Source organism: Talpa europaea (genome assembly GCF_964194135.1).
Source record: "Talpa europaea genome assembly, chromosome: 3".
NCBI classification, from domain to species: domain Eukaryota; kingdom Metazoa; phylum Chordata; class Mammalia; order Eulipotyphla; family Talpidae; genus Talpa; species Talpa europaea.
Window position 1 is genome coordinate 140,867,654 of NC_140069.1, and position 13,864 is coordinate 140,881,517.

Below are 13,864 nucleotides of genomic sequence, written 5' to 3' on the forward strand. Positions count from 1 at the left end.
TCTTAAGCTCTATTGAAACCCTCGAGTCACCCCACTTTATCTGTTCCGCCATCCTCATGCCCCCACTACATATTTTGCACCTGGTCACCAGCTTTGAAGAACAGCCAGCCCTGCTGTTGTCAGGAGAACGCAAGGGCCTGGCCACAGCTGTGGGGAACGAGTGGAAATTGGACGCCCGCAGTGAAAGGAAAACATTCCTTCGGTCTTCACGAGTATTCATCATCTTGATGGTAACGAGATTTCCCTCATGTGCTGGCAATGTCTCGTCTGCTCTATCTTCTGCCCTCCACTTCGCAAGCTCGATAGGGAGGAGCTGCAGGGACACACAGCGTGTCGGCCCTGGTTCCCTGAGCACAAAGCTGCCTCACTTCCTGCTGCCCATTTATATGTGAGGCTTTTTCCTCCTCATGAGATGCAGAGTAACTGGAGACAGAGACAGACAGACAGACAGAGAGAGAGAGAGAGAGAAAGAGAGAGAGAGAGAGAGAGAGAGAGAGAGAGAGAGAGAGAGAGAGCTGCTCTCCTTTGATACTCAAAACTAGCCCTCAGTCAGCCAGGCAGTGGGATGGGGCTGTGTTTATTAACTGGCATCATCTTCCAGCTGCATGACCCCAAGATGAAGTTTTGGAAACTCCATAATGTGTCAAGATAATGAATCTTCCTAACAGGCCCCGGGGAAGGCAGCCAACTCCATCAAGTGTGTGAATGGGAAGAACTGGACAAGCCATTCACTCAGTGTTCAGTGCTTATTCCAGGCTTTCAGCCTCATGACAAGAGGGAGCACATGAAATATGTGGTGATTCTGGGTCCTCTGCCTACAAGAGAAGACTTGTTTGGGAACTTGAAGTAAACGCTCATTGAGACACCAGCATTCAGCAAGTGAACCAGCCAATCACATTCATTCGATGTTCACAGTCGGGAGGTGTTCATGGTCATGCTGACGTATAACAAAAATGTGGTGACAAAGAGGAGGGAAGCACCTTTCAGAGGGTGCATCTGCTCTGGCGATTATCTACCATCATTCTTGATGAAAACTCTGTCACGGGCATTTTTTCCCTTATTGTTTTGCTGCTTCTGTAGAGGAGAACACTAGGATGAGGGAGAATCCCCCCACCGTATGCACCTTTATTACACTAATGAAACAAGTCAGGGAAAGACAAGCACAGTGTGGTCTCTTTTATATGTGGAATCTAACAAAACAAACAAAGAGCGAACTCATAGAAAAAGATCTCAAAGGCAAGGGCAGCGGAAGACGGGGTTGAAGGAAATGGGCAAACTTCCGGTTATCAGGAAGGAGGGATGTGGGAGGTGGTGAGGGGTGAGGGCTGGCGCTGCTGCCCAGTAGGTAGGAAAGCTGTTGGAGACTAAATCCTAAGAATCCTCATCACAAGGGACATTTTCTTTCTTCTTTCTCCCTTTTATTGTCTGTACGTGAGAGCATGATGTCAGTGGAACCCACTGTGGTCAACATTTCATAATCTCTGTAAACCAAACCATCATGCAGTAAGCCTGAAACTTAGTAATGTAGGTCAATAATTTCCTAATAAAACTGGAAAAAGTAAGTAAGTAAATAAATAAAACACTGGTATGTCTACGGAAAATAAAAACAAAGCCATGAGGATGTGCTTGGCCAGAGAAGCAATGTGACTTAACTAGGACACCCAGGGTGGGGCTCAGGGGCCCCAAAGGGCCACCTGGCACTGGAAATGAGCCCTTGAGTGTAATCCAGAGGAACCAGAACCCATTGAGGGGGCCTTCTTTTTGTGAAAATTACTTCAAACAATATTATCAGGCATTGGGCGGGAGAGGCCAAAGGAGAGAACTATTTGTATTATCCAAGAATCACCCACTGAGTTATTTTTATATCCAGCTCCTGTGATCATTTATACTTAAAAAAAATAAAATATGATGTGGGTAGTGAGGCAGAAAGAAATGGAAAGTCAGAATGAAGCAGCTGCCAGGATGGACTGTCCATGGAAGAGTCAAAAAGAAAAGAAAAAGCATCTCCAAGAGGCTCACGGGAGGGGTGAGCTTGGCCCATAATTTTCTAGAATCCACCAGCTGTGTGAGCAGAGGGGCTCCTTCTTAATTCTATTTTAATTTTCTTTCTTTCTTTTTTAATTCAATTTTTTCCTTTTCTTATTTATATATATTTTACATCATTGTTCATTTTTAAACTATTTTGATTTTCTTTCTTGTGAACCTTAACTAGAGCTTACATTCAGAAAAAAATCATCAAGAACATTTACAGTTTCAAGCCAATCGTTGGGAAGGATTATATTTTTCTTTCCACACCATGAACAAGTCATTTTCCATCCCAGGCATGACCCCTGTGTATCATCCACATGGGGGTGGCAAGAGCTGCCTTGACACCTGCACATTCATTGAAATTTAAAGAGCTTTCTGGGTGCTAAGACAGCTCAACCTTGAAAGTGCCCACTTTCTGCAACACCCAAGAAGATGAGAGAGACTGGACAGAATCAAATGCATAAAAGAAAAAAACACATAAATACCTGGTGTTTATACAGAGGTGCATTGGAAGAGTCACTGTAATTAAACAGAAACATGTTGATGAAGTGGATGAGGATGCTGGGGGCGTGCTGGGACGCATGGACATCATAGTGGCACCATTTGAAGATGATCATGAAAACCAGGTATCCAAACAGGCACAGGATAAAAATCATTTCAGGGATAAATTGCAGAAGGATGTTAAGAATTTTCCTGAAGTATCTGGAGGTGGAAAATGGACACACATATAAGGCAGAAAGCAACTAATTGTTTCATAGCCATTTCCCAGCAAGCAGCAAGGAGCTTTAGCACAAAGAAGTCGGCAAAAAGCAGGGCAGAGGGGCAAAGTCTAAAGCAAGGTCATGCCCAGATCAGGCCCAGGTAGAGCGGGTGACGGGCCTACAGTCTCACTTGCAGGCCCAGCTCATAGGGACAGACTCAAAGGCACAGAAATCTCAGGCAACTTTTCTCCTCCCTTCACCCAAGGACTCCTTGCAGAGCTCAGCCAGCAAAGGAGCTCAGGCCCAGTTGTCCAGACCGTTTTGGTACAGTCGGCAGATTAAAGTTGGTTTTTATATTTCTAAATGGCTAGGGACTGAGGGTAATCAAAAGAATAACAATATTTTATGCCACATGAAAATTACATGAAATTCAAATTTCAGGGTTCATAAATCAAGTTTTAGTGCTCGTTTATGTGTTGGCTACAAATGCCTTCCTGCTTCAACCCCAGACCTGAGAAGTTCCAGCAGAGACTGGCCTGCTAAACCTAAAACACTCACTCTCTGGCTCCTGATGCAGGTAGTCCACCCACTCCTGCTCTAAGATACTTTCCCCCAGGCTCACGTGGGGGTGCCCGAGTTGAAATGTCTGTTGGGACCCCACACTTTGTTTTTGTTTTTTTTAAGATTTATTTATTTATGCATACAAGAACTGGGGTGTAGGTCAGAGGTGTGGGGGGTGAGAGAATTCATCAGAGAGAGTGGGGAGTAGAATAGGCAGATCTACTGAAATACACTGCTGAGGGGAGCAGGGGAGAGGTCCGCTGTGCCATGTGGGTAGCTCCCTGGCCGGGGATCAAACTCGTGCTGCAGTGGCTGGTGACAGCTTGATAGCTCTGAGACTTTAACCCCTGTGTCACGCCACCAGGGAGGCCCCTACACCCTTTGTTAATTGCAAGAGTTATCTGAGGGCAGAGGGAGAGCCCAGGATAAAGCAGCATGGCTAGAGATGGGAGAGGACAGCCCCCAAAAGCCTCATCCAAAAAGTACTTTCCAGTGTGATCATTCAATTCCCATCTTTTAGCAGCAACAGCACCAGAGGGCTTGTCATCAGTTTACTCCCTCAGCATTTCCAGTTGTCAAGCAGAATTGTAATTCTTGCACTTTCAGGTTGGGGGCCACCGTGGAACTAGCTCTGGCCAATGACGTGGGCACAGAAGGTGGATTTGTCCCTTTGGGCGGAAGCTTGAGAGTCTCATGTCACATTCCCTCTCCTGCCAGGGCCGGGAACGTGCTTAGATGCTGGCTGCCCGTGCAGGGATGGCAGGGGAGCGGTTCCAGGGAGTCGCCACACATAGTGTTAGGATCTTGAGCCACTAAGCCTGGGGTTGTCGGCTACTATACAATAACCTGAGCCGTCCCACCTGTCGCATCCCAGCCTGTGGCAGGAAAGTCTCAGAGGTGTTGAGCACGTATCTGTGATCGCACAGCTACTGCGAGTCAGAACCAGTAGTTCTGATTCTAGACTGGTCTCCTGGACCCGGGGGCACCTGGGCGACCTCGCGTGCTCCTGGGCACCAAGGTGAAGTGTCAGGAATACCTGAAGCTGCCCTGCTCACACAAGGTAGCTCTGAATATGTTTTCAAATATACACCATTAGCATCAGCCCATTTGAGCAGCTTTCCAGAAATGGACCTTAGAGCAGGAGAGGAACAGACAGGAGAACCTTAAGAGCCCTTAAAAGAGGCTGCTGCCGGGGCCTCCCTGGTGGCGCAGGCGGTTGAACGCTGCACTGTGAAGCTGTCCACAGCCGCTGCAGTGCGGGTTCGATCCCAGCTGGCTGGTGAGAATCCCCCATGGCATGGCAGGCCTCTCCTGTCTCGCCCGCTGCTCCCCTCAGCAATGTATTTCGTCAGTCCACCTGTTCTGTTCCCCACTCTGTTTCTGGGGAATCTTCTCACCCTCCCGTGCATCTGGTCTATACCCCTGTTCTTGTATAAAAATAAATAAATCTTTAAAAAAAGAGGGGGGGGGCTGCTGCCAGGAGCAGAACTGACTTCAGATGGAGCTCAGCCTCTGAGGCTCTGAGGGCCAAAATTCACTAAGTCCACGGCCACCACGGCGGGGAGCCGAGCCTGGTGACAGCACCCACCCAGGCCTTCCAGGTGGTGGGACAAGGAGCTGTGGGCTCGCTGGTCCCTCCTGAGCCCTCATGTGTTTCTGAGGCGAAAGGCGTGCTCACCTTTGAGAGACTCCACTGAGCACAAACAGCGGAGTTTTGCCATTTCTGGCAAACTGGCTTGTCCCTGCGGGAAGGAAGCCCCTGCCCAGGGCAGAGGGGCCCCCAAGTCACCCTGGGGTGACACCATGCTCACCATTTCTGGGGTCAGACCCAGTGGGTAGAACTTACACGTGATTGAAAAGGCTGAGAATCACGCCGAAGACCATCTGGACGATGCCCAGGATAACGGACATCTTCATTTTGTAGGAGTTCAAGAAAGTTAGTTTGTTTGAAGCCAAGTTCCAAATCTAGATGGAAAGTATGAGGAGAGAGACGCCTGAGGCTGGAGTCCTGGAGTTCTGCTGGAGGTGGAGGCCATGGCACCCCCACCACCCCCGAAGTCGCTCTGGAAGCCACATTCACAGATTTCAGTCCAGTTCAAAGCATGCATTTTGGGCCCACTAACGGGGAAGGACCAAGCCCCTTACAAATGCAACTTGACCTGACCGACAGAAGCCTGTCAGAACCCTTGGGGCTATTAGTAAGACAGCATGTGGCAGGAAGAAAACTGGGGGGTGGGTGGAGGATCCTACATGACCCTCCCCCAAGACCCCCCATTCTAAATGACACATTTGCACAAATCTGAAACTTGCTTCAGTTCTCTTAAAAAGGGCACAGACCTCTGGCCCAGAAATGTAGCCGACCCCTTCTTACCCTGCTTCACATTAGAAAGTACTTTCCCAGGCTCTCCCCAAGAAACCACCCCTGATGTAACACATACTTATGGGCGCCACATATGGGATGTGGTCCCTGCCATCTTCTCGGCTGCTTTAAAAAGAATTATCAGGCTGGCAACGTGAGAGCCTAACCTGCCCCAAGGGAGACTGACACGGAGCAAGCCCTGGGAGGGATGGGGGGCTGGACAGGGCCTCACCCTGAGTAATGACCCCAGTGGCTTCCCCACAGACATCCCAGACACCCTGTGATCTCCACTCCCTCCCCTAGGCAATGTTCTTACCCCCGGCCCCCCTGCAACTTTGGGGCCCCCTGACTGCCAACGGGACGCATGCTGAGGGCTTGCTCTGCTGCATCTCTGAGAGGACACAGCCACAAGCGTCGGCTCAGCTGATGTCCTTCTCCAAATTTCTCTGCATCTGCTAAGGAGCCAGCATCACGCAAGCACAGCCACGCACGGGGTGGCCTTGTCCCCGCCCCGGCACACACAGAGCAGGCACCCTGCGTCTCAGATTCTTTCTTGCAAGGTCCTGGGAGGCTGCCAGATGGACAGTTACAGAGGAGGTTGCCAGGAAATTAGGGGCGTGACTCCAGACACCGGCACCCAGATATCAGAGGCACCTGCTCTCTCCTCCCTGCCCACCCTGGCATCTGAGCTGATGCAGGCTCACCCTCCCCCCTCTGCCCATGCCTTTTCCCACCTGCTTCATCAGTCCCTATAGGATCACTGGCATGGGGGGCGCAGGATGGCCACTTCACTGACGGGCTAGACACGTTCACGGTTAAGCACAGGATTCCACGTACTAAGCTCTTGAAATATGTCTGCTTATCTCGTTGAATCCCAGCAAAAAACCTATGGGATGGGCCTAAGTATTCCCATTTTACAGATGAGGGGAGTTATCTTAATCTCAGAGTGATTAAGCTACTTACACACTTAGGAAGAAACAATATAAAAGCAAAGATGTGATTCACCCAGTTAACACACCAGATTCTACTCTGGGTGTTTTACATGTAAAAATCTTTTCATCTTCTGAGCAAGCCTATGGGTAGGGCCATTATTACATCCATTTTACAGACGAGGAAGCAGACACGTGGCGAGGCTAACTTGCTAAAAGTCACACAGCAAGATAATAGAAAAGTCAAAATTGGGGCCTCCCTGGTAGTGCAGCGGGTTGAGCACCACGCTGTGAAGCTGTCCGCAGCCTCTGCAGTGCGGTTTCGATTCCCGGCCAGCCAGGGAGATACCCACTTGGCGCTGCAGACCTCTCCTGTCTCACCCACTGCTCGCCTCAGCAGTGTCTTCCGTCTGTCTGCCTGCTCTGCTCCCCACTCTGTCTCTGGTGAATTCTCTCACCTTCCCGCGCCTCTGACTGTGCCCCAGATCTTGTATAAATAAATAAATTTTTAAAAAAAGAAAAGAAAAGAAAAGCCAAGATTGCAACGCAGCCGTTTGATTCCAAAGCGTGGGTGTTTAACCATTGTGTTGTGTTCATTTATTACAAAATATTCACAAACACCTCGAGAAAGACCTTTTGGCTCCAATGCCCAAACATTTTTCAATTTGACTCACAAATCGACACTAAACACGGTTAATAAATCCAGCTACTGAAATTTAGATTATGTAAAAATCAAACCCTTCACTAATATATGTAAAGCACTAATACAGCCACAGAGATGCTGTGTTAAAGGGGCTCTGGGAATACGATTGCAGGGGTAATGTTATTATTATTTTTAAAATAATGTTTGTATTAAATGGATTTTAAAATCATATTGGCATACTATTTTATGGGGAAAATATTATCGCTAAATGTTACTGGAAAAGTTATTTTCACCTTCTTTCATCCTCAAATTTCTTCCTTTTATTTCTTTTTTTTTTAATTTATTTTATTTATTTATTTGTTTAGTTTATTTATTTATACGAGCACTGGGTACAGTCAGAAGCGCGGGAGGGTGAGAGAATTCACCAGAGCCAGAGCGGGGAGCAGAGCAGGCAGAAGGACCGAAGTACACTGCTGAGGGGAGCAGCGGGCCTGCGCGCCATGTGGGACCCTCCTCTGGTGGCCGGGGAGCAGCCGGGGATTGAACTGGCGCTGCAGAGGCTGCGGGCAGCTTCGCAACCCAGCGCTCAACTGCTGCGCCACCGGGGAGACCCTCTTCCTTTTATTTCTAAGTGTGAATAGATGACAAAATGGCCTGCAGACTAGAAACTCTGGTCTACTTGGTTCTAAAATGTGAAATACTCTCCCCTTTGTGAAGAGCAGAACAGCAGACAGAATTTGCTGATGAATAGGATGCAGGCTGGGAAGGGAAGAAAGGAAACTGTTGAAGCGATGAGCTTCAATGCAAAGAAGGTCACGCAGCCCCTAAAGTCACCCCTCTCCCCACTCCGCCTGCTTTGCTAATCATGAAATTCCTTGGATAAGAGTAAGGCCTTCCAGTCTACAAAAATAACAAGTTGCATTTGTTCTCAGTACTTTGCAGCTTACACGTCAGCTTTCAAGGACTTTACTTCTTTTGATAAAACAGAATGCAAGAGACAGTGGGGGTAAAAATAAACAAATCCTGGATGAAGCTTTCCCTTTCCAAGGAAGGGAGGTAGGCAGAATAAGGGAAGACCCAGGAAAATGGAAGAGGCGCTGACCCACAAGGTAGCACAAAACAGAGAAACAAGTTTATGATCAGTGTGTTTACTCCTATTTGTCAGCAATTAAATTGAGATTCTGCATTCTCTTCGGCAAAAAGAGCTTAGAGGAAACACAGACAGACAGCTCTTCCCAAGTTTAGCTCTAGACTATCCTGCTCATTTGGAACATAAGGCCGCCACCTGGTGGCAGTATGCATTAGTCCACCATGGGCACATAATTTCTTGAAATGTGTCTTGAAATTTAAAGGCTGTGCAAAGAAGCAGCTTTGTGTTGCTTGGCTCCAATTGAACCGAGATAAATATAACAAGTGAAAGTTAACACATAACTTCTTTGAAAGTTGTATCAATTCTATGCAGTAAAATAAAGCAAAAATAAAGGCAAATCCACACTTTTCTAGGAAAAAGGATGGCTTGACCCTTTATAGGAAAATGTCAAAGTAGGAACTTGACGAGGATGCAAAAGTGACTATTTAATATGCAACTTTGCAGTTAGCCAAGGACCTTTAAAAGAAACAACCATTAACTGCCAGAGGTATAATTAATGGATGACAGGCCAATGTTTGCAGAACTGTATGGAAATTGACACAGGAACTGGGTAAAGAGTACACACAGGGTATGTATTAGAATCCAGTGCAGTCTCACAAAAACCTCCATTACATGTTATTGTATCTCAACATAAGTTTGCTCATTTGAATTTCTCGCATTCCACCCCCTAGCCAGAGACATACTCAGCAACACATTCCACATAACAAGTTTTTAACCCAAGAAAAAGTTATTACCGGATCAATCCCAAATGGGTATGGATTTCCAGAGAACACTCCTGGAATGGCAGGGTCCAGCTGTAAAAGTGGATTTTCTTCTATTATGTGTTTACTGTCCAGAAAGAAAGGAAAAACAAAGACAAAACCAGGGTCAATCAGAGGAAGGAAAAACTACAATATTGCATCAGTCGTGAATCACAAGCCATAGTCCGTCAGTGCAGCTCATCAATTTGGCTCATTCAATTATTCTACGAATGAATGCTGAACACCTACTATGTGTCAAGTATGGTCCTAGGTGCTGACAAACAGAAATTGCTGTCTGGTCCCTAAGGTGTTCACAGACTGAGTTTCCAAAAGACTCAGTGTGATAGGGTTCAGTGAAGTGAAACAATTAGACTATTGAATATGCATCAGCAAAGACAGAGGAGGCGGATATGAAGGGAACATATAAGAAATAAAATCTTTCCAGGGGGCCTCCCCGGTGGTGCAAGGGGCTAAATCTCAGCACTATGAGACTATCCGCAGCCACTGCAGCATGAGTTCCATCCCCTTCAGGCCAGGGAGCTACCCACATGGCACAGCAGACCTCTCCTGTGTCAACCGCTGCTCCCCTCAACAGTGTATTTCAGTGCATCTGCCTGTTCTGCTCCCCGCTCTGTCTCTGATGAATCCTCCTACCTCCGGCACCTCTGGGCTGTACCCCAGCTCTTGTATGCATAGATAAATAAATCTTTAAAAATAAAATAAAAATAAAACCTTTTCAGGGTCCAGACTGGGAAAACTGCCTGGGGACACATGGGCTGATCCTGGAGGAAGGAATCAGCCTTCACTCAAAAAGTGTGGTTCATTGACTGTCTTTAAACTTGAGTCCCTTCTTTATAGGAGTCTCTTGTTTTCTTGCCAGCCCGAGGAAATAAGAGCATTTGGGTTTGGTTTGGTTTTGACAGAGAATACATCTATGGAGGGTCCAAGAATGAGTGAAATGATGAAAACCCAAGTGCTGTCAACTCCGACTGGTTGCCTAGAAATATACCCCTTCCTCCTGCAACTGAGGTGCTGGGGGTTATTAGGAAACCTGATGATGCTGGCCAGTCCTCAATGGACAGTGGAAACAGCTGGCCATGACTGGCCATCCCAGACACGATCTCTGCCCCTGGGCACGTGTCGGTGACACTGATTAGATTTAGTTAGCAGAGAAATGGTTCATGTGTCAGCAAAGAGAAAACCCACTTCTGACAAGCGGGAACTGGCTTGGCACCATGTCTACTGTTGAATACAAACAGTTCCCAAGAACACCGACATCCGACAAGACCCCTGTAACTGGGAAGGCTCAGGACAAAGACAAGCCCATTCCACAATCAGACCTGAAAATGGGCAAAAATAAGGACATCGCCTACACCATGAAAGTGACCAAATAATTATTCATCCTCACAGGAGCCAAATCCTCTAAGGATTTTCTACCATCCTCTCCATAGAATGGAGAAAGGAGAGTCTCCAACAAATGATGCTGGGTAAACTGGACAGACACTTGTAACAGAACAAACTAGATCACTCTAACTGCATGCACAGAAAGAAATTCAAAATGGATTAAAGACTTCACTATAAGACCTGCAACAATAAAATACACAGAAATTTCATGATGTCAGTGATAGCGGTGTCTGTGAGCGTACCAACCCCTACAGCAAAGGAAATAAAAGCAAACACAAATAGTTGCGATTACCTCAAATTCAAAAGGTTTGACACAGCAAGAGGAAATATTAGCATCAGCCTTGCTTAAAGCAAAGCCTCTGCCCCAAATGCTTGGAGGCATAATTTCACTTTCTCTAGTTTCCTGCCTGAGCAAGTGAAGTTTCAAATGAAACCTTCTCCACGAAGTTGTTTCCAGGACTGTTTATCCGATGCCCAGTTTATACCTGCTCTACCGCTTGTTTTCCCAATAGAGTCCAGCACATAGAATGCACTCTGTGGTATATGCTTCACCTGTCTGCAACTTACTTCCACGTGCCATTTCTGAACATGGGGCGGACACTCCAAGAAGAGCCGAAGATGTTGAAAGACTTGGAGAAGCAGTCGTTGTAAATCAAGCCCGTGTAGATGGAGAAGATGCCCATAAGGAGTATCAGATAGCGTCCATGGAAGAACGTGTTCCAGATCTGGCCTCAGGGAGACAGAGAGGACTGTCAGTGGGTTCTGAATCACACTCCAGGCAAAATTGTGTTATAAGTTGGCTCCATCACCACCACCACAATCGCCTTCACCAGGCACCCGAGCATCCTACAAAGGGGCCATATGTCAAGGCAGACATCAAAGTGATTCAAAGAAAAAGTGCACACACATCACCGGTTTCCTTAGCTTATATGCGGAATCCCAGGAAAGTCCTACACTGGAAGTTGTTATTATGAAAACAACCACATAAGCACCGTATTCTTTCATTTAGCCTTGACTGGACCAGGAACTGAAGCAGAAGCTGAGGTCTCCCCTGTCCAGGCAGGGTCTTGAAAGTAGGTAGTCGCGGGCATCCCTGGTGGCGCAGGGGTTAAGCGCCAGTACTATAAGGCTATCAGCTGCCACTGCAGCATGAGTATGATCCCCAGCCAGGGAGGTGACCCACATGGCACAGCAGACCTCTCCTGTCTCGCCCACTGCTCCCCTCAGCAGTGTGTTTCAGTTGGTCTGCCTGTTCTGTTCCCCACTCTGTCTCTAGTGAATCTGCTCACCGACCCCCGCCCCGCACCTCTGGCCTGTACCCCAATTCTTGTATTCATAAATAAATAAATCTTTAAAAAAAAGAAAGTAGGTAGTCTCAAGTGTTCCCAGGAGACAAGCACTGAGCTGCCTCATGTCACTGCTGAACTTCATGGCAAGTGAGATCTGTACTCATTTGGGATCTTGTCATTATAAAGCTGAGTTCCAAGCCCATCCACTAAGAAGAGTAAACAGCCAGCCAGTAACCAGATGATGCATATCAAGCACTCTAAGAAATGCTGAAATGTAACTTTGAGACTTTAAATATTTATTACAGGAAACTGTTAAATGCTTGTCATGGAAAATTGTATCGGTTAAAGCCTGATTTTTCCAGGAAGCGTGTTGATGATTAACTCTACGACATCGCTGAACCAGCTCTAGTCAAGTCAACCTGTTATCAAAGTCTGCAGATACTCTTAAAATTCAGAACAGAGCTAAAGGCAAGTTTCCACTTTGTCAAATGTATTACAATGGACATAAAGGGATGCTAACTGGTTCATTTTTTAAATAATGCAAGCTCTTGGGGTTGTCTCAATTTTCACAATACTCTGGGAAGGAACTTCACACAAGGCAGAGGAACAGCAGGTGTAAAGTAAGGCTGTGATTCTCAGGACTTCTTAGTGTTTTCTAAGAGCACTGACCGTGGACTTGCAGAAAGGATCTGCCGTGAAAAAATGTTCATGATATTTCAAGTGTGATGGAGATTATGAATTAAAATGCACTACTTGGTCCTCTCTGGTGACTCAAGGGGTTAAGCACCACACTATGAAGCTGTCCGCAGCCTCTGCAGCACGAGTTCCATCCCGGGCCGGCCAGGGAGCAACCCACATGGCGCAGTAGACCTCTCCTGTCTCGCCCCTGCTCCCCTCAGCAGAGTCCTTTGGTCAATCTGCTGGTTCTGTTCCCCGCTCTGTTTCTGGTAGATCCTCTCACCCCCTGCATCTCTGGCCTGTACCCCAGCTCTTGTATGCATAAATAAATAAATCATTTTTTTAAAAAAAGATACCATTTTCATAGACTGCTGTATTTTCCCAGTTTTGTCAGTAAACAGATACTGCTTTCATAATAAAAAAAAAAATCTATGTTGGGAAAGAAAAAAAAGTTAAGGAAAAGATCAGTGCCTTGTTAAGCCCCGGGTAAAAAGTCCAAGCATTGGAAGGAAACCACCAAAATATGCAAAGAATTTACCTTTGACCAGGAGTTGTATGCTGGATTTTGACCCTTATTTACATCCCATCTTTCCTTGCATATCATAAGAATAGGTTCTGTGACATACTTTTTTTTTTTTAATATTCTACTTATAACCTCAAGGAGATGAGGTGAGACATTTCATGGACACCCACCTCGTTGTCACTCTTCTGGGACAGCAGGCGTCTCTCATTGAGCACCATCCAAAGGGCCGCCAGGAGCATCACAGTTCCATGGCCGCAGTCTCCAAACATCACGGCAAACAGGAAGGGGAACGTGACGATGGTGTAGGGAGCTGGAGGTGAGAGCCGCAGCAGCCTGAGTGTCCCAGCATCCTTTGGGCCCCCGTCAGACATTTCTCTAGCACCACTCCAGGATCCACACAATCCCTGGGTCTGTCTGATTCTCTCTTCCCTCACACCCCACCCTGCACTTACCGAGGCCCCGTACGAGCTCAGTCTCAGTCTCTACAAGCTGATGTTATCATTCTCCACTCTACAGATGAGCTGAGTTTTGAAGCCGCTAACTGACTTGCCCAAGATAACAAATTTAATGGCATTTTAAGCCAATATTCTAAGTGTTTTCCATAATCAATACCACCATTTGTGTCTGTTTCCCGACCATCCACGTGAGCCACAAGCATCTCCAGCAGATACTCAGCCTATGGGGTCTCTGCACTGCTGATCACAAGCTCGCTTGGCACCCAGCACAGCTTATGGAAAGGACAACTGGTTGACCCCTTTGCTTTACAAACCAGGCTAGCAGGATCCCACAGCTTGGGTCACTAGGAAGCAAGTCTTTTGAGTCCAAGTTCTGCAAAATCCCTCTCCCTTACAACAACTAC

General features: G+C 46.9%; 1 protein-coding gene across 1 annotated transcript in view; it reads right to left on the minus strand.

The window, feature by feature from the left end:
- Nucleotides 1-13,864, minus strand: part of ATP6V0A4 (ATPase H+ transporting V0 subunit a4) — a gene marked incomplete at both ends in the record, with an annotated part of 44,906 nt that overhangs the window by 12,417 nt on the left and 18,625 nt on the right. The window contains 5 exons of the mRNA XM_084230489.1: nt 2,514-2,730; nt 5,137-5,255; nt 9,106-9,199; nt 11,083-11,240; nt 13,176-13,315. Of these exons, the coding sequence (XP_084086615.1) occupies nt 2,514-2,730; nt 5,137-5,255; nt 9,106-9,199; nt 11,083-11,240; nt 13,176-13,315 (728 nt within the window). The remainder of the gene's footprint in view (nt 1-2,513; nt 2,731-5,136; nt 5,256-9,105; nt 9,200-11,082; nt 11,241-13,175; nt 13,316-13,864) is intronic.